The sequence below is a fragment of the Salarias fasciatus genome, chromosome 17 (genome assembly GCF_902148845.1).
Source record: "Salarias fasciatus chromosome 17, fSalaFa1.1, whole genome shotgun sequence".
NCBI lineage: Eukaryota > Metazoa > Chordata > Actinopteri > Blenniiformes > Blenniidae > Salarias > Salarias fasciatus.
Window position 1 is genome coordinate 13,039,418 of NC_043761.1, and position 27,931 is coordinate 13,067,348.

At 41.9% G+C, this 27,931-nt stretch overlaps 1 protein-coding gene across 3 annotated transcripts; it reads right to left on the reverse strand.

Annotated features, from left to right (window-relative positions):
• Positions 1–874: 874 nt before the first annotated feature.
• On the reverse strand, positions 875–27,919 carry LOC115404382 (sodium- and chloride-dependent GABA transporter 1-like). Of its 3 annotated transcripts, none has more exons than XM_030113682.1 (17): positions 27,857–27,919; positions 25,266–25,323; positions 24,862–25,073; positions 23,840–23,974; positions 23,205–23,345; positions 22,898–23,015; positions 22,444–22,491; positions 22,015–22,144; positions 21,735–21,869; positions 20,265–20,368; positions 20,048–20,172; positions 19,238–19,350; positions 19,019–19,156; positions 18,717–18,819; positions 16,683–16,783; positions 16,014–16,163; positions 15,150–15,918 (listed from the first exon to the last, which is right to left on the reverse strand). In XM_030113682.1, the coding sequence occupies exons 3-17, from the start codon at positions 25,049–25,051 to the stop codon at positions 15,751–15,753; spliced, it is 1,899 nt and encodes a 632-aa protein (XP_029969542.1). In that variant the 5' UTR covers positions 25,052–25,073; positions 25,266–25,323; positions 27,857–27,919; the 3' UTR covers positions 15,150–15,750. The 3 variants fall into 3 exon arrangements, with proteins under 3 accessions (XP_029969543.1, XP_029969542.1, XP_029969541.1); XM_030113681.1 differs by lacking the exon at positions 27,857–27,919 and adding an exon at positions 27,498–27,514 and having other exon boundaries at positions 25,266–25,343; XM_030113683.1 differs by lacking the exons at positions 15,150–15,918; positions 16,014–16,163; positions 16,683–16,783; ... (12 more) ...; positions 25,266–25,323; positions 27,857–27,919 and adding exons at positions 875–1,101; positions 1,602–1,769; positions 2,929–3,029; ... (9 more) ...; positions 7,687–7,818; positions 8,436–8,718.
• Between the last annotated feature and the right edge of the window lie 12 nt (positions 27,920–27,931).

Sequence of the window (27,931 nt, forward strand, 5' to 3'; positions counted from 1 at the left end):
TCAGGTCGCCTTCCAATTCTGCAGATTTGAATCAGGCGTGTTGGCGCAGGGAGACATGTTAAACATGCGGTGTGGGGTTTTCTCTGAGGCTGGGAAACACTGGAGGGGGGATCAGTGCTTTGCTTTTGTTCCTCCATATGTAGCTTTTTCAGTTTTTTTTTTTTTTTCAAATTGGCAGCATCGGCTACTTGTTTTGAAGCACGACAGCTCTGCTTTTCAGCATGTAGGAGAAATTCAAAGAGTTCCCAGAAGCGTTTTGTTTTGTAGATGTTTTTATTGACACCGGGGAGAGAGAGAAGAAAAAGTACAGTCAGGATATCTCCACATTCAATCGTTTTAATCTTCAAGTTTGTGGTTCAATAGCTACTTCTACTTGTTAAGCTGAATGACCCTTTCAAGAAAACTTTTAGACTTACATAAATTTCCATATACAAAATAATTAGATTTTTCTCTTCTCATCCACGGCATGAAAAAAAAAAAAAACAAATACAAAAACAAAAAAATATCTATCACCAGACAGTTATTATATACAATCCTCTTATATATGTTTTACATGGATGTTCCCTCAATTCATATAATTAAAATCTAAAAATAAAAGTATGTCAAAGCTGTTAAATAAGAACCAATCTGTGGTAGCGAGCATCTGCAGGTTTTCTCTTCATGGCTCATTGCCATGTTATTGGAAAACGCGACATTTGCAGCTATGAGTCATGTCTGGGTGGAAAGAAAAAGCTTATCATGTCCAACGCAACGCATCATTAACGATGCATTTCAAATTTGTATCACGTGTTCGTTCAATTTTTGTGTGTAGCAACATGCATTACATTTATAGTGGATACAACTCCTCTATTCACCAGGTTTTTTTTTCCCATTAAAGACAGAGGAAGGTTTCTCAGTAAAACGCCGCACTCCAAAAGGCAAGACTTCATGTGTCCAATTACCGAATTTAAGTGTTGACTACATTAAGTCCTGGCAGTCACATCATTTCAACCTGAACGATCCTGGCTAGACAGGCGCTTCGCCCACGCTCCCCGTTCGTGTGAATTCTTCATGGCCCGATGGCTTCTCGTCCTCCTGGGCAGTTGTCATCATCCGCCAACGCTGGTCATGTAAAGAGAGTTACATCAGCCTCTCATTAAAAGCTGAGCCGCTATCTCTGAACCCAGAGGTGAAGGTTAGATCAACCGAGAAACAAAGCGATACATAACGTTAATGGATGTGTTAACGCTCTCGTCGCATACGATTAAAAGTTGGGTTTAGTTAGTTTCAGCCAACAGGAACAGAAATTTGGAAGGTGAGAGCATTACCAAAACATTACCTGTAACAAGCTGTGCTCGCCTTCAAAATCCACTTTCTAAAATCAGGATAATGATGTGGGCCCTGAGCCAAACCCATCTTTTCTTCTAATTCCCAAATGACTGCAGAAAGAACATCCAGAGCTTCCCAGCTCTGTTTCCCACTCCAGAAATCACCCCTGCATTTTAATTTGTTTACTTTCTGTTTTACGCTCGTTGGATCTGTTCAGCTCGGCAGTATCCTCAGTAAATTCCTTTTTTTTTTTTTTCTTTTTTTTCATTTCGAACCAGCTGAGGGGTTTGTACCTGTTTGATGTTTCCCTTGGTGGTGCAGAACTTGTAGACGACGTATCCTGGGATGAGCACCATGGAAGACAGAGCCATGAACCAGCCGATCACCTGACCCCACAGGGGGTAGACGTACTTCCCCAAGGTCAGAGGGGTCATCTCAATGGCACTGAAGGTGAACACCCCCTGCAAGACACAATGTTCAGTTAATCTTTAGCACATTGAGCGAGACGAGGAAAAACAAAACGTATTGTGAAAGCACATCCTGTCAGTAAGCATGCCAAAGAATCTGCACAAAAGGTTACTGAGATTGAGAAACTGGGATGTGATGATGACACACGCTCCTCAGCGAGCCAGTTTTCCCTTTTTCACATTGTTTTTCTCAGACTTGAGCGTGTTTACATCTTCTGAAATCAGACTGCGCCGTCTAAATATTAGCAGAACATTTTTAAAAAACCAGTGACAGCTGTGCGCTGTCGAACTGTCTCACCAGTCCAAGAACTGTTTTGCCAGTAGAATAATTTTTCATTTGATCACTTCTTTTAACTAAAAGTTTGTACATAATGAAATTATAACTCCCTGTATGACTTGGCAAAGTTTTTTGAAGCTTTTCCGGTCATGAAACAGTCTTTTACCAATTGTTATAATACAAAATTAGCACATAAAAACGGACTAATAATTAAACATGATGCAGTAGACAGTGATTTAATAAAGAATTCATGCAGCCTTGAGGCCTGAGGCACAAACACAATTAATGTGATGTGTTTGCATGAAGAGCGCTCAGGTTTTCAAGAAGAAACTACAGTGACCAATGGATGGCGAAACCCTTTAGGATATTTACTTAAACTGAATTTGGTGGTTTGATCGAAAGAAGCATAATCAGGGAAACAAACAGCCGTTCGAAATGTCTGATGGGATATTTTGTTTTCAAGTGAAACAAATGAACCAACCAGCTGACGTCCTACAAGCACTTTGCAACAACATTTAGCTTCATTGCCCCTTTGTGTGGAGACATCTTAAAAGTGCCTATCTTGAAGCGATTGCCCTCTTTGTCTTTGCGTCAGGATCCACTTACAGTAATTTCCACATTCAGAGCACACTTTCCTATCTACTGCCATGGAGTACAAAGATAAAGACACTGTTCTGATTTCCCTGAGGATCTGAATGTCAACCCGATGAAGTGCAATTCACATCCTGCCAGGAGCAACCATTCACTGAGGACATCAATCCTCCTCCTATTGGCACCTGCTGCAGCCTGATGGCTTCATAGATATCCGTGAGGCTTGACATGGCGAAAGAATTCAGCGGATGAGGGGTCGGGGAGGTCAAATCTATAATCTCCTACCAGGCAGATGGTCGGAGTGAAGAACATCCAACAGAGCTTCCACCAGCCACACGGCCGGTAGCCGATCATGTCCTCGATGTCCTTATAAAATCTCTCGGCTCCTGCGAAGTAAAGGGAGGAGGACGGGATGTTTGTGTTTTAATGTGGAGATAAGAACTGCAAGAACAAAGCCTTCAGGGGTGAAAGCGAGGGAACGCTGCGTGGGTGGCGTCTTATCAGTGACGAGGAGCAGCAGATAGATGTAATTTCCTGTTGGACAGCGACGGAGGAAATTTACATGTCTGATTCATTAGTGCTTTTCATCCAGATCCTGTCCAATATTTTCGGCTGCGATTGCATTAAACCTCATTCAGTAATATTTAATTGTGGCTCATTTGCATATAATAAAGAAATAGTTATCTTACCATAAAACCAGGATATGGAAACGGTTTCAAAGAAGACGAGATAGAGTAGACACATCCCACTGGCGGAGTAGTAATCAAACAGCTTGAACACGTACAGGCCACCCTGAGAGATTTCAGCACACACACACACACACACACAGACTGAATATTAACTCCCCTCTCTTTACTGAATAAAATATGCATGATAAATGTGCACCTCAGGTTGTTGTTCGATCATTTTGTCATTATGTATAATGCAGCAGGGTTTTCTCTCCCTCTGCAGCGGCAAAAACGATCAGGTGCTCACATGCGCTGCATTATGAGGCCGGCTTTATTCTCATATTGAATCTTACAGGCATGCACACACTTGCATTTAATGGAGATTTTAATGCAACACCTGCGTGATGTTGGAGAAGCCGATGATGTAGGAGATGAGGCAGACGATGAGGATGAAGACCTTCTTCCTTTTCCTCAACACGCGGGGGTATTCGTCCATTAGAGCCGTGATGAAGCCCTCCACGGTGCAGAACTGATAAGACATACACAAGTTATAACACGAGGCAAATCTTTTAATATGATATAAAACTTTAATGTGAAGATCTCAAGTGGCGTCCAGAAAAATGCAAGAAAAGTGAGTAGGTTGTTTATACCTGGCTGTCCAGGCCCAGCATCATCAGCATGGAGAAGAAGAGGATGGCCCACAGAGAAGACATGGGAAGCTGGGTGACAGCCTGAGGATAGGCTAAAAATGCCAAACCTGGACCTGAAGGTCACAAACACATTCAAATTATGATCACTTTATCTTTCACATTATGCGGAGAGGAAGTAAAATGTGCATGCATTAACATAATTAAACATCTGCTCAATTTAAGGCAGGGTGTAAAAATGTGACACTTTTACCATGGGATTCAAATAGGAGTACCTGATGCTGCCAGTTCGGCCACAGGTTTCTTGGTGATGTAGGACATGAAGCCGACAATGGAGAAGATGACAAGTCCAGCAAACATGCTGGTGCAGGAGTTAATGCAGCACACGATGATGGAGTCCCTGAGAAGCAAAGACAGAAATAAACCACTGGGAGCAGCAGGAGAGGAAGACGAGGAAGAGGCCCTGTCCTTACTTGTACACGTCATTGTTGTAGGAGTTGTAGCTTCCCAGCGCAATGAGCGATCCCAGACCCAGCCCATAGGAAAAGAAGATTTGAGTCGCCGCGTCCAGCCACACCTGAGAGACAACAAATACACACCGTCTGTCTTTGGAGACGACTGCGACGAGATGCAAATGTGCGAAAGCTCCGTACCTCAGAGCGGATGAGCTTATTGAAGTCGGGGGTGATGTAGAAGCGGATCCCGTCAATCGCTCCCGGTAGCGTGACTCCTCGGAAGAACAGGATAAATAACATGAAGTAGGGATAAGTGGCTGAGAAATACACCACCTGTAAGAGACATAGGAGCGTTTCTGGTGAGAGACTAAATGAAAACCTGTCAGCTCGATGGCACCGATCAAGAAAGGAAAAGACATTTTAATATGTGCGTGCATTGCGCACTGTTGTCTCTTTCTGTTGAGATGGAGCTGGGGTTGCTTAAATTCTAATCACAACTGCAAACAAGCCATTTGCCTGAAATAAATCCTAAATGAATCCTCAATCCTGCTCGCTGCAGAATACAGAGAGAGAGGAGGATATTTCCACAGCTCCACTTTGCTGGAGGATCTGTAGGATGTGGACCGCCGTTCTGTAGCATAATGATTATGCTTAATTGGTAATGTCCATCAAGGCCGGGGACTTGGGGGAATTCATTTTTCTCAGTGCTCTCAGATGCCACACATTAAAATCCAATTATCTCTGGCAATGAATGTGTAAATGTGCTGCTGCTGTTACACTTTGCCTCAACTTTCTGTAATTTAAAAACCCCAGGCATTAAGCAGAACAATCTTTTTTTTTCCCTTCCCCAACTCTTCTCTTATCGCCACTCAATCACCCAGATAAAATATTACATTTCAAAAAGGGGGACACTGAAGGGAGAGGAAAGATGTTAACAGGGGGGAAAAATGACAGCAGAAAGAAACACTGGAGGAAAGTAAATGAGACACAAAAGCACGTCTCCATCACTTTGAAAACATTTTAGGCTGTTTGGCTCTGCGCTGCGCTGATATGAACTCATAACGTCACATTTTAAACTCAACAACTCTGTCAAGGCACGGACAGGAATAAATAAGACTAAAGCCATCAAACCAGGATCTTCGTTTCAACACATAAAATCGGAGCAGAAGTTATAAATAGGATTAAAAAGAAACAAGCTGCACAAATATCACCACGTCGCATTAAAAACAGTCAACTAAACACATTTGTTTCACGAGGAAAACTAAATTTGTAGGTGTTGGAGGTGAGATGCTTTACATATAAATATCTTTTAAAGGTAAATATGTGAAGTAATATGGGATTCATAGGCTCTGATGCAGAATTTTGCTCACAGTCAATTCAAAAGTGAACGCCATGTAACCTTTTAAAACAAGGGCTTATTTTCTGACGTTGGCATAGCATTGTTTGTCTGCCCATGCAAACTTTTATATCTCACTCTTGGCTGGAGATCTGCCAAGCCCTTCAGCTGGCACGACTTTAAAGCTGGATGTTTAATTTTTTTTCTTGTACCGCTATACATCAATTAAAGTGGCTCCGCCCATCCTCGCTGGCAGCCTCAGCAGGGGGTCTGCCTCCTCGGAGCCTCTGTGTCTGATCATATTTGCATGAATAAAACTTTCACTTGCAAGAGGTCAAGTAGAGGAAAGTATCAAGAAAACGGAAGCGGAGAAAGGAGCAAAATAAAAGCAGGGAGTCTGACCTTCCCTGTCCACTCGACTCCTTTCCAGATTGAGAAGTAGACGAGGACCCAGGCGAGTCCCAGAGTGCCCACTAAGGGCCAGCGCAGCTCTCCGGGCTCCTCCAGACCATTGGTGAGCTGATGCATGTTACGCCTGCAGAAAAACACACACCGAATTCAGACAGGCTCAAGCATCTGCCGGTAAAACCTTTAAAAGGCTCTAACAGACAAGCCCTGCACCGAACGCCTGCTGTAAACAGACACGCATATGTGGTGTAAACAAGTTGACTCACTCCCAGAATTCAGTGACGGTGCTGGTCAGGTTGGTGGTGTCTGTCAGGCTGTAGTTGCAAAAACATTTCTCGGTGTTCCAGGGGTTATCGCAGCTCTGCCAAGGCAGCTCCTGCACACACACACGTAAACACACACACATACAGCAGTTATAAGCGATGGGAGAGGGTTTTTACTTTGATTTTTTTTTTTTTTCTTTAACTACAAGACCTGGAGGTCTGTGCAATCCTTGTACTGTTTTGTCATTAGGCTTCTCTGAGCAAGGTTGTCATGCAGAGAAACTAAAGCAGGACGAGAAAAACCAAGACAAAGAATGAAAATCATTTCCGAGAGAGGGCAGAGGTTAAGAATTAATGCCGTTTTGAGCTGCAAAAGCTTTACAGTCTGCTGTAAATGCAGCAGGTGGTCGGACAAATTATGCTTAGTCATGGACGAGCTGTGTGAACAAAGTCTCTCGAGAAATGGTCAGGACTGAAAAACAGGACAGTGCAACTTCTTTAAACCATATGTGCAATAAAGCTATTGTTTGGTGAAAGGTTTAAGATGTGTTGATTGCCAGTATAATTATACGTACCGACCCAAAGGAGTTAAATAAGTAGTAGAGCGCCCAGGCTATGATGATAATATAGTAGATGTTGAGCCAAAAAGACAGAACAACTGCAGCCAGGCCAACACCTGAAGGAGGAAGATGTTCAGACTTTAGATAATGGTCAGTACAAGTAAATAATCCATATGAGGCATGAGAGGTAAAGTAGATAGTTACAAATGTTCAACAGAGAAAAGAAACAGTGTCGCTCATCGTGATCGTCGGTTGCTTCCCTGCTGTTTGGAGCGTTTATTTGCCAGTGGCGTTCAGTATGAGCGCCACACTCACTATCACTGCGGCTGTCTTTGCAGGCTGCAGACATAATGTGCTCCACTTGAGCTCCCTGTGCTGGAAGGCAGTGGTATAATTGCACCAACTGAGCATTAGAGCAGGAAAAGAGTTTTAAATTAAAAAAAAAAAAAAAATAGTTGTAAGTTTTTGCCTTTGTTATTTTGGCTGAAAGAGACAGGGTCTGATGTCAACTGGGAATACTAAGCAGAACTTTTTTTTTAATAGTAATGCCAAAGAAAAGACTGTTTAAAAGCCAATCAAGTTGTGCTTTGAATAATATTTCACAAACTGAGCAAACTGTTAAAGCAAAATATTAGCTGTGTGCTTCATTTCAAGGTTTAGATGTTGGACAAAAGAACTGAAGTGTCTGAGTTTTCGGGTTAGTTACCTTTCATCATCGGAATGAGTTTCCACACTCCCAGCCCTCCCACCGAGGTGAACTGTCCCAGAGCCGTCTCCAGGAAGAAGAGAGGGATCCCAGCAAACACCAGGGTCAGGAAGTATGGGATCAGGAAGGCTCCTGATACACCGCCACAAAAATGACATGGCGAGTCTGAGTTAGGGGCTCAAAAGAGGCAAAAAATATATAAACACAGATCTGAAAAATTGAGTTTGAGCTTCATTCTGTTGGTACAAGTGTTCAAGAATATGTTGTTTGGGGTTATTTAATATCTTCACATTAGGCATTTGCATTTTACAATGTACTGGATCTGACTCCATAGTCACCACTACACAAACAACAGGTGATTCTGGAAAAAAAAAAAAAAAGATTATTTCCTGAGGTAGAAAACTTTAATTTAGCTGACTCCCTAATTGCTTTGATCACCAGCGCCCTCTCAAGGGACCACAAACCCCATGTTGCGCCCACTGAGCCGGAGGACAGTCTATATTATTGATGGGTTCACAAGCAGGAGGTTCATCCTTTCATCCCCCTGCGGGGAAATTTCCCTTCTCATAAAGAAACTTTCAAAAAGGCTAAAGTAGCTCTAAATGTCTCGATCCCATAAAATATTTTCTTAAACAGGATTCTATTAAATGAAACGTTTACAGAACTTGAGGAAAATGTGGTTTTATGAAGGGTTTATGAGGTAGACCATGATCTTTAAATATATAAAGGAATATCAGTGTGTGACTTACCTCCGCCATTCTTGCCACACAAATAAGGAAACCTCCAAACGTTTCCCAGGCCGATGGCGTATCCCACACACGACAGCAGGAAGTCAAACTTGCCCTTCCAGCTCCCTCGGTCGGGCAGCGCTTCTTTCTGCTGCTTATCTGCAGGGGGAGCCACTGGGTCCGGCTCCTCGAAGGGAATGGCCTGTTTGACCTCCGGGGAGTTCAAGGTCACTGTGCTCTGCCCAGTCTTCCCCATCGTGGGACCGCCGGGGACCAGTGGGGTCAGGGATCCACCTCGTCCTCACAGCCTCTGTCGCTTTCCGGCGCGGCGTCCCGCAGCGTCTGGATTCCTCTGGACAAATTCACACTGATGGGCGCAGACTATGATTGTGCAGAAAAGCTGTGGAAATAAGAAAACAAATCTTATCCTAAGCAGTGGACTCAGTCAATAGTTTTCCTTTTTATTACTTTACTGGAGGGAATTACCTGTAAAATGATATTTTAGTGAGGCTGGGACATTTTTACTGTCCTTTTTATGGGTTGTGGCAGCTGAACTACTAAGTACAGTTAGTTGCAGCCACATAAATCGGAGAATATGAAAGTCTAAAGCAACAACTATGAAAGGGAAAAGGAGGGCTGTGCATAAAGTACGGCCAACCTTTAAAGTCAGAAGAGAATTGGTCACGTCGGCCAATTAAAATCTTTGGAGAGAGTTCCTGAAAATGGTCTTACATGTGCTTAAACTTTATTAGAATCAAACCTTTGCTCAGATTATAACATTTCAGCTGGACTCCTTTTCATGGATGAGAAACTAACAAAAATAATTAAATTGAGTTTTTCATCCAAAATAACTTCAGAATTTACTCAGCAGCAAACTTAACGAAATAAAATAATATTGTTTGATAGACTTTCAATTATTTGAGGCCAAATCTTACAGAAGCTGTTGCCAGACTAAACGGGGAATTGATTGGCGTATTAAATGGTTGCTAATTGGTTGATAGACTATTGTGTCAACAACTGTTTGGACTTTTGCTTTAACCCTTTATCCAATATGTGAGTCAAAAAGATAAATGGATGAATCATTTGGCTTTTATTCAGAAAAAAAATCCAAACTTTTTAGAGCGAATATGCCGACTCCAGACAGAAACAACACCCATCATGCACTGCTGGTGTGATATTAGGTAGAAAGCACAATCAAAATGTCTTGATGAATACCTGGCTCATTTAAAAAAAAGTTATAGATGCAAATAAGTCCCAGAGATTTCTTTCCACATCTCATATCTATAGCTTTATAGCATTATATAGTTAGAAAGTATGAACACTGAGAAGAATTTGACCATGCAAATATTGATTGACCCAGAAATGCTCCAAATAGTTTAATCACAGACAGCTTGATGTAATCCCTGGGAGAAAAGACAGACTCTGCATAATCCTGCTGAATGTCTGCAGTTTTGCTGGTTTTGAACCACTTTTAAATGCAGCGTATGACCGTGTAACTTTAAAAAGCTGGGATCCTGGATTCATTCTGATTTAGTATGCCCATTGTCTTTTTCTTTTTTTTTTTCAAAGCAGTTGAATATTCATTCCGTAAAGCAATATCATGATGAAAAGCCTTTGTACCATTTTAGAGATCCGTCGCCTGCCTTTGATGGTGTTTGATGAAAGGCAGTTTTGGAGAATGTACCATATGCAATATGCAGCATATGCAGTGAACAAATCCTCGCAGATATTGCTGCTGTGCAGTGAATTTTGCTCCACATAGCCTCATAAAACCGTGAAATGCTCAGAAATATGCTTTTAAGCTGGGTCCAGATGAGTGTGTGTGTGTGTGTGTGTGTGTGTGTGTGTGTGTGTGTGTGTGTGTGTGTGTGTGTGTGTGTCTGGATATCAGAAACAAGCCAATGAAGTGAAAACTCATCACAGATTCCCTTTGAGGACAACACCCTTTTAGATTTGACATAGATCAGGCTGTTTCTGTCACTTTTTTGGATTGCAATTCTCATTTTGGCTTTTCTTCGGACCCAAAGTTTAGTTTTACAAAACTAACCACCCTGGCATCAAAGCAGCCTGTCATCATTGTGAAAATGACGCAGGAACGAAGGGTCACAAGGTCAGCCCTACCTGACAGGTTCCCAGGTCCTGTGTCAGGTCATCAGCCTCCGTCCGTCACGCCTGCAGCATTAAAGTCCTGAAACTTAAACTCAGCATCCAAAGGAAAACTTCAAGTCAGTCTCTCCCATCCATAATGTCTCCTGCGTCCCGTGTTGGATTTTGCAGCCCACTGCCGCTGCGCGCTGTATTTCAGAATGCTTGTGCCGCTTTCCTCTAGCTGGTATCGAGTGGTTGATAATAAAGTTCGACCTGTGCGTCTGCTTTGATTCCTGCTCCGCTGGGACCAGTGAGGCCCTGTGGCCGTGGGGGATGCATTATGTCAATCGCCTAACTGTGGCGGGGGGAATCTAGCAGCGGCACCAGCAGCAGTGTGGGTCCGCCGGGTTCGTGCGCGGCGTGTTGGTGTGTGTTGCGGCAGCCGGGGTCAGCCCTTGGAAGCACGGTTACCATGGTATTTCCCAACAGAGGAGGGCCGGACGAGTGAAAGGGCTCGTGGAGTTTTGGGAAAATGGAACTGGGCGACTGCTGGCAAGAGGCCCTGCAAGTGTATAAACACAAAATGTGAGGATGGCAGAGTCAGTGTGCACGGATTAACATGTAAGTGACCTAATAAGTGGCTTCAGTTCTGCTGAAAAGGTACTACTTTTAGAAAATAATAGTAACTTCATGACTGTTAGTACTCAGTATTTTGTTATATACAGAGCCATAGTGCCTCTTTTTATCTTTTGCAATTAAATATTCTGTACTTGTCCTTCAGTAATTGTTTAAGCTTGACTTAATGCAATTATGTTTTTCAGTGTGAAAATAATTGCACTTGTGTTTGATATGAAAAATAATAGCACGGGACACAAAGACAGTTTTTTCTACGTGGTATTTTAACCATCCTCGTGGCTGTAATACAATTACCTCATTAAATATAAACAAAATGAGATGTGAGACGTGAAATCCTCCTTCCTCCCGGCAGGTAGCCCCCAAAATTTAATATCATCTGTAGATTTTCAATCACGGGCCAATTAGAAAGACTAATGAACACTCCCACAATGCCCACTGGTTGGCTGGTGAAAAAAGGACCGTCGGTCGACTCGCACTTTCAAAAGTGAGAGATTACAATCATATTAAAAGCCTAATTACACCCGTGGCCAGTCTTTCCTATCAGGAGCAGATTCTCTGTAATCTCTGGCAAGGTTTATTGTCCATGTGGGTCCAAATGATGATAACTGGCTGGATTGCAGTTGTCAGAGCTGGTTTCCATCAATCTGGAGGCGGCGTCCCTCGATCAATGCAGCTTAATTATGAATCCAGAGCGTTCTCCGCTAAGAATAATAGAGAGCAATTAAGTAGGTGACCGAGGCAAAAGGGTAAAGATATGATGGCATGAAAACAAAACTTTGTTATGATTATATCGCGACGTGACGCATTTGATCGTGTTTACTCAGTGGGAGACGTTAGATGGAGAAATTACAGTGACAGGCAGAAGGAAAAGGCAATGGGAGCTTTGAAGCAGAGTAGGAGGAAAAATAAAGGCAGGAGTGAAGATTTTCCATATCGCCATGCTGCTTTAAAGTCCTGCTTCACTGCATTAAGTTCCTGTATTGATGCTTCCTGCCTTTTTCAAGACGGAACTAGTTCAGACTCAGTCAAAATGCAAATGTCTCGTAATCTGAAACGGGAAAGATACACCCCAGCTGAAGAGCACTTCAATGACACGCCACTCTCGTGAAGGTGTTTACAGGACGGAAACCTTTCTAAGCTTCGTATAACAGCAGCTTTACCTGGTGGGGATCTTTTTTAATCTGCTGAGTCAGCGCGTTTGGATCTCAGCTTTAGCGCCGCAGTCGTTTGTATGTATGAGTGTCGCTTCTGTCAGTGTGTAATGAGAGCTTGTAGTGACAAACAATCTTTACAAAAAAAAATATTAAATGGCTGAGAAACATCTCATAAATCTGCAATGATTTAGATTATGTGTGCAGTGGGGAAAGATTAAAATTCTGTAAATACCACATACAGCATTTCATCGCTCTAATGTAAATGAAGAGCTGCAGCGTCGCGCATTTATTGTGACGGTGTTTCATCATGTTTGTCCTTGTGCACCAGAACATTATTTCACCGGAGGGGGGGGGGGGGGAGATAAAACAAATGGTGATTTTATTCTAACGCTTGCAAATAAAATGTCCCTTTTTTTTTTAGATGACAGCTTGACCCAAACTAAAACATTAGAACTCCTGTTTGGAAATCCTGTTTGAAATGTCACAGGAGTGTGGTGTGTAGCACACAAACACATGACTTTCCTTTTCCTTGATTGCTTAAAAAAAAAGTGAAATAAAATACTGAAGACATGGGTTGAAGGAGAGAATATATGAAAAAGCAAAGAAAGGCAAAATACAAATCAAAACACCAGCGCTGAGAACAACTCCACAGTAATCTCCATAATAGAAAACTGAAGACAGTGTTTTTAGGGGAAAAAGTCTGTCTTTGAGGCATCCTTGTGAGCTCCCTTTAATTCTCAGCACGTGTTGTGGCCTCCGAATCAATGTGGAGGCTATTATAAAGCGAGGGAGACCCAGAGGCGATTGGCATGTGTGTAGATAGGAGACTAATATTCCCAACAATTTTCATCCGGCAGGACGATGGACGCCGCATAAATTTCCACAGGTTGAGGACAAACGCGGGGCGAGGTGCACATCAGAGGGAGCATGATTGCGTTAATGAGAGGGGAAAGAGTGAAAAGATGAAAGCAGAGGGAGCTGGGGGCAGAGGAATCTCAGAGAAAGAATGAGTTGAAAAGGTATAGATATGAGTCGGGAGGCAGAGAGAAAAGATGGCGAGATAAAAATGGGTAAAGCCGATATGTTGCGGGCGTGCCCGGGTAGATAAGAGGAGAATGAGATGAAAAGATACAGAGAAACATGGTAATGACTTTAAGACACAGAAGGAGTTTGTTTCGTCACCGGAGACCGGAAAAAACAACTGCAGGAGACAGAAACTCAGACGAAAGGGAAAGCGGCGCAGGGCATCCACACTTTTCATCCATATATGAGCTTCGCTCTGCTCTCCTCCCTTCACTCCGGAGTCACGCGTTATCTTTTCAGCCGTCTCAGATCCTCGTGACCTTGCTGTATCCAAAGTCAATGTCCTTTACGCGCCCAAAAAATGAGTTACAGCAAGGCGCTGTCGCCATAAAAGCCTTAAAGAAGCTATCAAGCAGAGTTACAATCTGTTATATGGAGGGATGTTAGAATCTATTACCGAGAGGCGTTCGGTGTTTCCTTCATCTTAAAAACAATAAGGTCATGCCATTTTGCTTTTCTCTCACCCAGTGGAGCTTGTTGCCGAAGACAGCAAACGATCAGCAACGCCAATAAATATTGATGAAGACAAATAGGGAAGTAGTGACGACTTGAAACACAACACGGGGTGAAATGTTCAATGTTCAATGAAAATGTCACTGAGTAAAAAAGTTACAAGAAAGTTCACTTCTTCGGCTTCTTGTGGACTTTCTAACCTTTTTAAGATGTTTTGGTGACAATAATTTGTTGTGACATGGAGCATTCTGAAACTGAATGGCGCCCGCAGCAAATGGGTGAGCTTTTGATGAGGCTTTCATCCTCATATGATAGGGCTTAAACTAATTATTAATCTTGAATTATTTCATAAAACATATTCACAATCTCTGTTTTAAGGATGTTTTAACATTTCTTGCTTTGCTTTGGAAAGCCATTGCTTGAATATAGATTAATTGTTGCGTCCATTTATGATCAGCCTTGTAGGACTTCTCTATACAGCAATGGTGTTCTCCCTGTGCACACACAAGCACTTGCAATTCACATTAAAGTAAATATTTGTGTGACACTCATAGCTATTACATAACCACTTTTCCATGACACATTTTAGTGCCCCACTGGCCCAATTCTTTTTTAACTTCTTGTATTTGGTATTTATACATGTTGATCTATTCTGTTGTTGGAACCCATGCCAAGGCTTGGTGTTTTCCATCACAGCAACTTATGCTGCTGCAGTACGGTAGCGGCTGGTTACGTAAAAAGCTTTTGGGCGGATGGTCTAATTATAAGTGTTGGAATGCTGCGCCACTTGCAAACCGATGGTTCTATATGCCGCCCCGGGCAACGCTCAGCTTCTAATCTCAGCACAGAGCCATCAATATACAAAATGGGAGCATGACCTTAACATATTACTACAGCTGTTCTCATCACTTCAGCAGCATTAAATGGTGATTTGCGCTTTACAAGACTCCCGTTGTTGATTTTAATTGCCCGCTCCATGTCAAATCCGCGTCAAGCCCCGACCCACCTGTGTTCGGGTCCAGAGTTGCTCAGAAGTAATAGTCATTTTGTGTCAGAGGGAACAAAGCTGGGCGATTGAGAGTGGCGAGAGGTGGGAGGCGACTGGCCGGATTTGTTAATTGAATGCCGGTTTGGATCACACAGATGACTGAGCCTGGCATTATGATGGAGCAAGTTCATGTTCACTAATCCACACACATCCAGCCTGCAGAGTCTCTCACAAAACACACGTTAATTCATTTTTATGCGACATACAGATGTAGAGATAAACACAATTCTTTCTATTCTTTTATTAGTTTGTCTTTTCTGCATTGGACATGCAATTATTTTTAATTTATTGGGCGGATGCTCGTATTGACCTGTATTGAATGTTTACCCTCTGGTGAGGAATCAATGAGGGTGAAATCAAAAGACACACTGCACCAGGATGTTTAACATATTGACACTTTACTGAAAAGTATACCGCAGATCATTTTAGAATATGAAAAAAAAACTAAAGCTTTTGAAACTGAAAATCTGTAAAATGCACAAAATCCACAAAGACCTGCGTAATATGTGATGAGCTGCCTGAAGCAATGTCAGCTCACGTTGGGTCACACTGGTACCAGACTTATTGAAAAAGAAAACAAAGAGGAGATAATATTCGGTTGAACACACCAATTTTGAGCAATTTTTTTTTCTGTTCAAGCTCCGCCCACTATTTAGGGTCCAAAGTACAAATTTAGTATGTTAATCCAGTTTCTTTACAAGAAAATAACAGGTTTCTTTTGGTCTACAGCTTCCTGCAGGAATACATGTCAACATGCAATATGCAGGCCCAGATTTTACATTAGTAGTTATAGGCAATAACAAAACATCCATCAAGGTTAAAACAAATGTATAAAAAGGATATAAAATGTATATAAGTGAAGGATCATCAAACATCAAACTCTGCTGGGTTCTTCCATCATCATCTTGTCGTTTGTTTCCACCGTACTCCTGCTTGGTGGCGCCTGTGACCTGAAGATGACGCACCCACACAGCGTGAGCAGTGGTTTGTGGGGCTGGGCCTGGCGCAGGTCGCTGGAGGGCCTGGTCATCTGATCGGCATTCTGACGGGTGGAGGACAAACATCTTTATCATTTCTGGTATAAGAGCATCTGCCTGACACATTTATGTTGATTTTTTTTCACTAAAGTTCACTTACCCGATACAGAGCAACCAAGATGAACAGTGGGATGCACATGAGAGGAAGGCTGATCAATATAAAGCCCAATATTTGGGTCCAGACGCCGGGTATGTAGCCATTCACCATGATGAAATGGTAAGCATGGGACAGGTTGTACTGTGCAACAAGCTACAGAAGAGAAAAAAAAGTGTGGTGTTATGCAGGCAGTGAACAGGGGGGCTTTTACAAGCTAAAGACTGCTGCACATTGCATAAAAGATGCGACTGTAAATCAAAATCTGAGGAAAGCATGAGCTGGAACTCAGCAATGCAGCAAACTGCATGCAATCCCAGGGAGGAGCAGGTTCTAAAGATAATCCTCTCGGGATTCCCAACAATGCACAGCACATTTCTCTTCGATTGCATAAAATCATTTGCTATGATGAGAAAAGTGGAACCAGTTGTGAATAAATCCACTTCTATATTTTATGTTTTTGTTCTGATCGTGTCGACACTGAAGCGAGTTTGACGACACAAGTCCACATTTTCAAGCACAGGCAGCCCTGGACCGTAATGAAAGCATAATGAGCTGAAATGAAAAATACTCTTCATTTATCAGAAGCTAATGAATTCAAATGAACGCATTAGCATTAAAGCTGAGAGTAAATAAATCAGATAAGTCAGACGAGACCCGAGTGTGAAAACTCACCATGCAGATGAACGGCGTTACAAACAGCCAGCAGTACTTCAGCACAGGGAACGGACGGTATCCGATCATATCCTCAATGTTGTCATAAAAGCGGTCCGCACCTGCAAAGCGCAGAGGTAAAAACAGGCAACGATCAAACAAAGACAGGATTTTCTTAAAAGAAAAAAACATTCAAACTCCACAAACAACTTAACAGGATCAATTTTTTTCAGGGTGAGATATTTTTTATGAACTTATAGAGATGTGATACTGAATGAAACCAATAACAGAAGGTACATCTGCTTGTCTTTATTTGCACAGAATAGGTATATAATACAGAATTACAGGAAGATGAAACCTAACTGTGCGGGAGAGGAAAGAAGCCCGGGGGGCTTATATGAAATCCTCCCCATCAATAAACAGTACAATAATGGAAATAAGATAATAACAAAGGATAGAGGAACAACAAGCAGAGGAAACTAATAAAGGAGTGCTTAAAAACAGCCACCTGAACCTCACAGCGTATCAACTCACAGTCAGAAGAAGACTATTTGAACAGGAGATAGTTGAATAATTTATTCTCAAAAAAGGTTTTTTTTAGGTGGAGTTTGCATTTTCTCCCATTCTGCATCTGTTTTTTGTTGCTTCAATGCATTTTGAGCTATTATGTGATGTTACTGAGGGAGTTCCTGCATAAAGGACCGTTAGTAATGCATGTATCGATAAAAATAATTAGCTGTTGCGAGCACGAATGCTTAAATGGTTTGAACAGTTTGAATGTTTAAAATGATGTATTTGCAAACATGAATCAAACTGTGAATCTTTGAGCAGCTTTCATCGGTCTCGCCTGTTCCTTGTCACACTTCATATGGATTTGTTTTTTCAAAGATTTGCACTGAGTGGTCTTGCTTCAAAGTAGGCGAGGAAGAAACTGAAAACTAAAAACTGGATCTGAAGAGCCAGAGAAGCCAAACAAACTGCGCGGGAGAGGAAACAGCTGCAGGGACTGATCCATATCTCCGCCTATATCTGTGACTGGAACTGTACGTCACACACAAATTGATCAAACATGCACTGTGGAGCATCTCTAATGAACCTTTAATGTATGTATGTTTATGTAAGTGATACTTCATAGCTGGAAATAACACGCATCTGTACAATGAAGATGCTCAGAGAGTTGGGAGTTGAGATAAAGAGAAATATATGAGAGCGGAGGAATCCTCCGCCCACACAGTCTCATAACACTCCTGATGATGAACGTGTAGGAAGTGATGAAAACTGAAAATTCATCTAATGTGGTGGCAGAGGAAGGCTGGAGGAGTCGAAACTGAAGATGAATGGAAGCACAAGAACTCACCGTTTGGAAAGGAAGCAAGAAGATAGATAAGCTTGAAGACATTTTTTTTTAATTATTGCTTCTTCCGGTTTGCAACCAGTAGGTGGAGTTAATGTCTCTATTGACCAGGCACAGGCTCTGACCTTCACTGACCTTCACCCTCACACTGAGGTCTTGTAAGACAAACGGTGCATCAGCTTAATTCATGCAAAGTTTTCTGAATCAACTTCTGGAAAACCTAAAACACGACAACTGGATCTCAACAGCCCTTAAAAATAACATAACAGAATGTAGACATACTTGATGTCCAACGTTTAATAAGCAGACTTTCTACTGAGTGTAGGAGTGAGTTTGGAGTCGGTTGGACTGGTGTCGCTCCAGATGCAGGAGGGTTGGCAGCACTGCTGTGCTCAAGTTTGAAAAACATTTATTTGATGCCGCTCAGTGCAGTCTGTTGGCGAATTGGCTTTAATCGCCGTGAGAGGAAGATAGATTTTATCCCCTCCTGCAGTAAAAGTGATTCATCAGAGGGAGCGAGGCTAACCAACGCCAAATCATATTTCACAGAGATAACTACTGTCATATTAATTTTGAGCTAATTTTGTGCATTTAACAAAAACTGAGAAGCTGCATCGCTCGTGTAAGCAGTAACAAATTAAACACACAGATTAATAAAACGCCCGTCAAACCCTTGAGGGAGCAAGGAGCCGGTGACTTACCGTACACCCAGCCAATGACAATGGTCTCGAAACAAGCAATGACAAGGAGAACGATTCCGCTGACGCCATAAGAATCAACCACAGTGAAGAGGATGATTCCCCCCTGGACAGGAAATGAGGAAAAACAGAAACACAGGCATCAGAATCACAGAGAAACTTTGCGTGAATGTTGATTTGTTTCTTATGCAGTCATCTTATTCCTTCAGTTTGTGTCACTCGGAGTTTTGCAGGACATTTAATGCAGCTTTTAAGGTTCACTTCCCAATATTTCACTATAATAGAGCAGTGCTGATAGAGCTCACCTCAGAAATGAATGGCAGCCCGAGCAAGAAGCAAAACACAGCAATGGCGAGGACCAGCAACTCTCTGGCTCTCGGCCTCCTCAGCTGACGGGGGAACAGGTCTGTGATGGCAGTGGCCAGGCTTTCCACGCACACGAACTGACACAACATAAATACACGTCAGCTTCTTCAGAATTCAGTGTCACGGTGTGATGTGTGTCCTGCGGTTTGTCATACAACCTGAGTGTCCAGGCCCAGTAAAAGGAGCATGAAGAAGAAGAGCACAGCCCAGAAGGATGATCCAGGAAGCAGAGACAGAGCTTTGGGGTAGACGATAAAGGCCAAACCAGGACCTGTGGAAAGGATTTTTAGCCCATATTCAACAAAGACTCAACACAGCGGCCCTCGAAAGATACTTCTGAGCTCTCATCAAGGTTGGATCTAGAATCCAGCATTATGAAGAGTTACACTTAAATGTGTCATAAATCTGACCCAGATCCGTTCTAAGCCTTTGAGTCTCCTCAACCGCAAACCATGAAAGCAAAGCTTCAAAAACACCGAGGACTTTTTCGTGTTTTCACACAATTTAGTGTCTAAAACAGGGTTAGTTTAGCAAGTATGAAGCACAAAATAGTTAAATAAAAAATAAGTTAAAATAAACAAAAAAAAAAAAACCCCAATGTCCATAAAACACAATAGAAGTTAATCAGAATTTGACTATGATTCTCTTAGGATTAGCCTGCTACTGTCCACAGCCACTAAACAAGCACAAGCCTTCAGCCAAAGCTAAACATAAGACGCCATCTTGTGGACAAAGGGAGTCTTGTGGCTTTTAGTCATAAAAATGAACAGCATTTTTTTTCTTTTAAAGATATATAGTTCCCTCTATTATTCATTTATCCATTTTTTTATTTTGCTTTATCTACTTTAGAATCAGGACAGAACACCAGTCCATCTCAGGACAAACAGAGACTCATGTTCTCAGTGAGTAGTTTCACAATGTGGGAAATCTAAAGATTTGATGTAATAAAGTGCGTGTTACTGACTCACCACTGCTCGCAATCTCTTCTACGGGGAGATTCAGATCATGTGCCATGAACCCCAGAACTGAGAACACAGCGAAGCCGGCGAATATACTGGTGGCGCTGTTCAGGCAGCACAGCGCTATGCAATCCCTGCAACACAACAGGGACACAAAAACAAAGTGATAGAGCAGAGTACACACGTGAAAAACCTCTGCATGCAAGGATTTGGGGAAAACGGCGACCTGTAGCAGTTGTTGTTATATTTGTTGTAGCTCCCCAGAGCCGTCAGGACGCCCTGACACACGGCGTAGGAGAAGAAGACCTGAGTCCCTGCGTCACACCACACCTGAGGAAAAGACACGATCAAGAAAGGGGAAAGGCAACGGCTGGTGCACTCGTTCACATCTGGAGTTGTTGGCGGGTTTGTTTACAGACTCGCCCGTTTACAAGCCCCTCGTCCTAAACGCCATCTGGTTAACATTTAGCAGCCCCACAACTCAGCCCGGCCCACTCAAGTGAAGGCTTGGCTCAGTGTCAAAGCAATATACAGACCCTTACTCCGGCCCCATGGCGGGCCGGACATATTCCCAGCCCCAGGTCAGAGATAGGAGCTGACGTTTTGGGCAAGGCTTTTCACATTTCACCCTGGACAAAGAAGTAACTGTTGTGGTTCTATAGGCATTTATTTCTAAGCCCTCTCAGCCAGTCTGCACAGAGATTAACACACACACTCACACACGCGGAGTCACAGACACAAAAGAGAGCACATGTGCACTGTGAAACATACTCCAGATGCAAGCCAGCACTCAATTACCATTTCCTGTGCAGCTGAAGCAAAAACAGACTCCTGCTTTGCAGAGACGAGAGTCTAAAAACTTTTCACAGATCTGGGAGCATCTGGCGTTGCATAACTCTCTCCCATCACCCATATGTGCTTTCAGCTGCATTCAGTAACAATCTCACAGATTTTCTCTCAACATTACACGACTCCCAAGATGGATGAGCGCTTATATGAGTCCTCAAAGTCAAACAGGCAGATGCGAGGCGATGGGGTGAGTTAAATGGGCTGCAGGATCCGCCGGAATGAGATCGCAACACCCGAGTCGTGTCGAAAATGGCAGGGATTAAACAGAAAAGCAAATATGAGGGGGCTCAGCCGGATACATGAGAAGAGGAAGCAGTCCTCCCCTACTGTACCCCAACACAAACGCCTTCCGGTGATAACTGTTCATATAAAGCTGTGTATAGCTGACAAGGCAAAGGAACCACCTAAATACTTTCACAGTGAAGTAAATAAAATACTTATTCACTTTGTAACTATAAAAACAACTGACTAAATAAGTCTTCTCCAAGAATGTGACACCAAAGCAGTTAACTCGATACGCTCATTGAGGTCAAGAAGGCCACGGTGCCTTGAAGTAAGATAAATACATCCTCGCGTTGAGTTTGACATGCTCTGTGTGATGACGCTGTTTCACGCTGAAGGACGAGGATCACTTAATCGAAGTTCTCACTGAGTGGGATTTGAGTTTGTTTCTCTTGTAAAGACCCTGGCTTGAGACCGGAAACAGGAGTCAAGAAAAAAAGAAAAAGAGGCGCTGATGATAACAGGATGAGCATTCATCCGGTTGGAGCAGAGAGGAGCCTAACAGAGAGATGTGTTGAGAAGCGAAGAGGCGTGCTCTAAAAACTGCTCCTAATGATCCACTTACTCCTGGATCCACAAGCTTCCTGAAGTCCGGCTGGAGGTAATACTTCAGGCCCTCTGCAGCTCCTGGGAGCGTCACTCCACGAATGAAGAGGATGAACAGCATCAGGTAGGGGAAAGTAGCGGTGAAGTACACCACCTGTAAACACATACAGTGATTTTTTTAAACCCTTTAACCAGTAAAAAAGAAGGCGTTCATTATCATTGAGCAAATTCAAATCTCCGCACTCTGCACTGTAAACACCTGACCTGTCTGCATTACGGTATGATTATTTCTGATATACCTTTCCAGTGGTTTTGATCCCCTTCCAGATGCAGAAGTAACAAATAATCCAGGCAGCCAGGAGACACAGAGCCAGGTCCCAGTGGATTTTACCCAAAGACATTTCATCCGACAATCTCAGCACACGGTGGCTGTTGTGAAAACACGAAACGAAGCATAAATACAGCCAACTCTTAAATCATCAAAAGAGATGAAAACAGTCATAGTAGACATCGTCTGTGTTTCAGTTTAGCTGCCTTTAAGTCATCTTTTATTTGTCACTATTAACATCGAGTTGACTCAGAGTGAGGATGATCTCTCGGTATCTGGAAATCATTAAGAGCTATCCCAGAGGAATGTCTCTAAAGAAAACTTGAAGGCGACAACACGACTTTTGAAGTTCCACCATTTTTCAAGACAAAGAATGTGTGAGTGTTTTTGTTTTTCTCACTCCCAGAACTCCTCCTCCGAAGACCTCAGAAGCTGATTCGGATCGTCACTGAAAATACAAAAGAAATATGTCAAGCTTATTGAAATCACCATCATTTATTAACATGGTTCTCTATTAGATATCATTCTACAAAACTTTACATTTGTTAGTTAAAATTTTTCTATTTCAAATGAAGATATTTTGAATTTAATTTGTGTATTTTGGTCATATAAACCAGGGGTGTCAAGCACATTTTGCTTCAGGGATCACATTTAGCCCAATTGAATGAAATTGTTATATAAAATTGTGTAAATTTAATTTTTCTTTGTTGTGATGCAGACAACACATGATGAAAATGTCCATATTTTCGCAAAAACAAACAAATACTCTGGAAAAAAATGCTATAATCTCAACATAAAGTCAGTTTCAATGAGACCCTCTGGTGCAAAATATTAAAAACTTAAATAAAACTTACATGTAAGTTGCATTCATATAGACGTCAGGTAAAGTGAGGTTGTTCAGGAAAGACCAGTTGGACCCCGGCTGAAACAAGTGGGGGTTTGCAAATGCGCTCACGCGAGTGTGGCACAAATCTAAAGAATTCAGAAACGCAACGGTGAGGTTAATGCTGCGCAATTTAAAATGCAATGAAAAAAAAAAAAGCTTTAGAGAACATGAGTTTCCTCCTAAGTCTGCACAAAGGGAAGCAATCTGCACGCAGCTAATAAAATACAGATGTGTTTAAATAGGCGGCATTTTTGCACTCACAAGGAGGAGCTTACCAGTGTTCCACGAGTTGGTGCAAGTGGACCAGGGCAGTGGGCTCATGAAGGAGTTGACCAGGTAAAAGATGGCCCACGCCAAAATGATAATGTAGTAAGTGTTCAGATATGTGACGATCACTTGGGATGCGATGCCCAGTCCTGCAAGAAAAATAGGTTTTTCGCATGGTGAGTGGATGTTTCTGGCTGCTGACTCATTTCTGTGTCAGTTACACTTCAAGAGTGTTGATCTGGTTCCCAGACGAGAACCACGAGAATACACATGTACTCCGAAATTTCAATAAAGTGCTTTTTCCCATGAAAATGTTATTCGCAGTGTCTTCACTTCTACAGTTCTGTTTGTAACTATGTTACTGGTAAAAACAAGCCGACAGTGGGCAAACAAAGCAGCTCCTGTTCACTTCTGATCACTTTTAGGATCAGTCGTTCCTCCTGTGATAATGTAAGACTGAATTTAGCAAACAGATTGAACTTTGCACTGTTAATATCCTCTGCATGTGGTCTGTAAACATGCACAATGTTTCTTTTGCAGACTCACAAATATGTGGTTGTTTCCTGTCATATGGCTGCTTCTTACATAATTCTACAAAAATCTGAGCGAGCCTTGTTTTTTTTTTTTTTTTTTTTTTTTTTACCCTCAAACATTGGGCATATCTTCCTCCAGGCGGTCACCCCTCCCTCGCTGGTGTACTGCCCCAACGCCGTCTCCAGGAAGAAGATGGGGATGCCGCAGAACACAAGGAATACAATGTAGGGGATGAGGAAAACACCTAAAAAAAAATAAAGACACTTTTATTACATAAGTAGGTCTCGCTATTCACAAGTTCCTCAAACACACAGAGGACTGAAAATTAAACTTGTTACGAGCAATGACAGGATCCATTTTTCTTAAAATTTATAATTGAAGAAGAAAGATGGTTTATGTTTAAAATTAAATCCAACTTTTCAAAAACTACATTCAAAGAGCATTTAGATAACTGTAGCCTCTTTCAAGCCAGTTTTGGCTCACGTGCCTTATGTTTAACAGCCCTGCTCCAAGCTATGTCTTTACTGCCCATACATAAAATCCAACATGCATACATTTGTGCACATATATATATATATATATATATATATATATATATATATATATATATATATATATATATATATATATATATGCACATATTCAGAGCATCGAATTCTCCTTGGAACAACAGCTCAAACTACATTTAAACTCCATTATGATTATAAGAAAGTTGCAGACTATAAACCACTAAAAATGATGAATTTATTTCATACATCTGCATCATAAAAAATCATTAAGAAAATAAATGTGCTTGCAGATACATAAATATCATGGTGCATATGCACACAAAGACATGCACACACCCCACCCAAAAAGAGTAGAGAGAAGTATAACTCATTCACAGATGATCCTTAATGATAGGAATACTCTTTAATTGTGCATGCATTACCATTCCAATATGGAATGGTAATGATGCACTACCATTATGCACACATACTCCAATATGCACACATTTATGTGCAAAGGAAGGACCCCCGGACCCCCCCCCCCCCCCCCCCCCCCCCCCCCCCCCCCACCCCCCCCCCCCCCCCCCCCCCCCCCCCCCCACCCCCCCCACCCCCCCCCCCCCCCCACCCCCCACCAACTCACCTCCTCCATGTCTGTAGCACAGATAAGGGAAACGCCAAATATTTCCAAGGCCAATGATTTCTCCAGCCATGGACAGGATGAATTCCATGTTGTTGGCCCATTTCTCCCTGGGCTTCGCCCCTTCCTCAGGGGCCCCTTTATCTGGCCCAGAGTCTGAAGAGGGGGCCCTGTCTGCTGTTTCTTCAGTCATGGTCTCTCACTCCTCCGCTGTGCTGAAAAAAAAGAAAAGAAAAAGAAGAAACGGTCCCTTTGACTGCACAGGACAAAACGTTCCACATAAAAAAAACGACCCTTTCTGCTGATTGTGCATCAGTGGCTTTCTTCAGAGTGAAACTCTATCTCGACATGCCTGCGCTGACTGTGTGGATGCGTGCAGAAGAAAGTAGTGGATGGATGTAACTCACCAGCGCGTCTTCTGTGTGCAGCCAGAGACTGAGGAGGGTGTGAAGTAAAGTCTCAAGTCTGGAAGCAAGGGGTGTGTCCTCAAGGATAACACACACACACACACACACACACACATACACACACGCGCAGTCTCGTATTTCTATCCTTGTGGGGACCTTCCATTGACTCCCATTCATGTCTAGCCCCTAACCCTGACCCTTACCCTAACCCTAACCCACACCAAAACAATGCATAGCCCCAAAGACATATTTTTGCACTTTTACGTTTTTCAGTAACAACAACATGGTCAAGAAAACGCTGTTTCCCTTCATGAGGACCCAAAAAAATGTCCCCACAAATGACATTGTGCCTGGTTTCCTATGTTGTGGGGACATTTTGTCCCCACGACCATATGAAAACCCGCACACACACACACACACACACACACACACACACACACACACACACCTGCATTTTTGAAATCAATCAAATTATATTTTTTCACAGATAAAGTATTTCTTATTGTTGACATTTGTTTCAAAACAAACTACAGTTGTGTACTTTTTGTTTCTTTTTGTGTTGCCTGAGATATGACCTTCTATCATTGCTTGAGCTGAAGGTTCCTTTAAATTTGGTTTTAAACTTATTTAAGTACAGAGCCCCTAAAGAGAGCATTACATGCTCACATAAACAACTTTAGGCATGCCCTTAAAACTTTTACGCACACATAGAGTTGTATACGTGAGCGTGTAAAGTTGTTTACGTGCTCACGTAAAACTTTTAAAACTCCCGTCAACGCATGACGATTACATTACCTCCGCTGGCAGAGGTGAATGTGTGCTCTTAAGTTTGTCATACCATAGAAGTGTGTTGTTAACCACGCTGTCAAATGATGTGAATGCTTATATACGCACTTTATTAATGTGTTTTGAAGAAAATGGCTTACAGTCAAGTCGGCCCCATGCAAACTCGCAGGGCTCTCAAGTCTCACGCACTGAGCGTGACACTCACGCATTTCGGTCTTTTGTCAAGCGCTCATGCCACACATTGTATTTCTCACGCGGAAAAAATACCGGTAAACTTGTCTGGTGCGCTGTTGCTGGAACCAGGAGGAATCATGTCTGCAAGCCTCTTACTTACCTGTCAATCAAAAGGAAAGGGGCGGGCTAAAGTAGCGCAACAACCAATGAAAGAAAGCGTTGTTACAGTCTGCTAGAGGGATGGGATGGGGGTGCAATTATCCATCATCCATTCAGCTCAGTGAAACTCCTGTGTATATTTTTTGTTTCTCACATTTTTCTATTATATTGTACATATGTATCTGTCTTAACTGCATTTAAATTATATTTCATTGATATCTGTTATTATTATAGTGTACATATGTGCCTGTCTTAAAAGTATATTTAGATTATATTTAATTTATATCTGTTAGTTTATATCCGTTATTTAATTATATCTGTTTTAAATTATATTTAAATTATGTTTAATTATGTCAGTTAGCTTACATTTGTTATTTAATTATATATATCCTAAATTTATATTTGAATTATATTACATTTTTCTATGTATGGTTGGGCTTTATACATTTCACATTTCACATTTTTATTCCATTTATATTTCTTTTCTCTGTGCTGCTGGAACACTGCATTTTCTCCCTGTGGGACAAATAGAGGACTTTCAATCAATTCAAATCAATCTAAATCATTCAAATGTAGCTGTGTGATAACATCAGTCATGGCACCAATCAAATTTGATTTGTAACTGTAGATAGCATTTCTACATTTGCAAAAGAATAAAAAACCACAATAGATGTATGACAATAGACATCTGTACTTCCATTTAAAAGCTGCCTGTGAATGATCAGGACTCTGTGGCTGTAGCTCTGTCACTTCACGACTCACTTTGCACCAATATTCCTTCTTTCAGTATGAAGATGTCATTTAGAATTTTCCTGACTGAGCAGTTTGCAACAATGTATCTTTTTAAATGACGTCATCATCTAATTTGACCTAGATATGCAAATGAGCCTCTATACAAATTAGAGGATGACGTCATTTAGAACGTTACTATAAGTGAGGAGTTGGCAACAATGTGTCAGTTTTGAAGGTCTTTTGTTTTTTTTTAAAAAACGCAATGAAGTTCATCATAATTAATTTAATCATGAAGCATTTAATGTAAATATTAACATTATTTCACAATATGCATTTTCATTTAAATCATTTTGACAATGTAATATGTATAACACAGCTCACCATTCAGTTCAATTCAGCAGCACCAATAAGGTTCCTTCTTTTTTTGCACAAACTTCATGTCAGCTCAGGTGGACTTCGCAGGAGGAAAAACCAGGCTGAAAGCAGTGAACGACACTTAGATAGCAGCAGCGCACCAGACAAATTTACAGGTATTTTTTTTTTTAATTTTAATTTGTCATTGAAATTGACTGATGTCAGCCGTCCCTCGGGGCCCCCTTCAGGTCGGGGCAAATACCTATGTTGCCTTCCTACCTTGCTATTTGTACTCAGTGCAATTTAATATCTTAATTTAATCTATCAGCAGCTGGTGATGCTTTTCTCAGTGTTATTTTTATTTATTTTTTTGTTGTTTTACGTACCTGCCAGGATGAAGTTAGGGTTTTATATACCTGTCGGGACAAACGCACTGTTGTTGAGCCTCGCGTGCAGGGGGC

Bases quoted from the DNA above. Each gene is read 5' to 3' on its own strand.
- LOC115404382 (XM_030113682.1), bottom strand. From the start codon at position 25,051: ATGACTGAAGAAACAGCAGACAGGGCCCCCTCTTCAGACTCTGGGCCA. The intron at 23,975-24,861 runs GTGAGTTGGTGG...ATTTTTTTTTAG, and splicing joins GTGCTACAGACATGGAGGAG to GTGTTTTCCTCATCCCCTAC. The intron at 15,919-16,013 runs GTAAGTGAACTT...TCCACCCGTCAG, and splicing joins TCTTGGTTGCTCTGTATCGG to AATGCCGATCAGATGACCAG.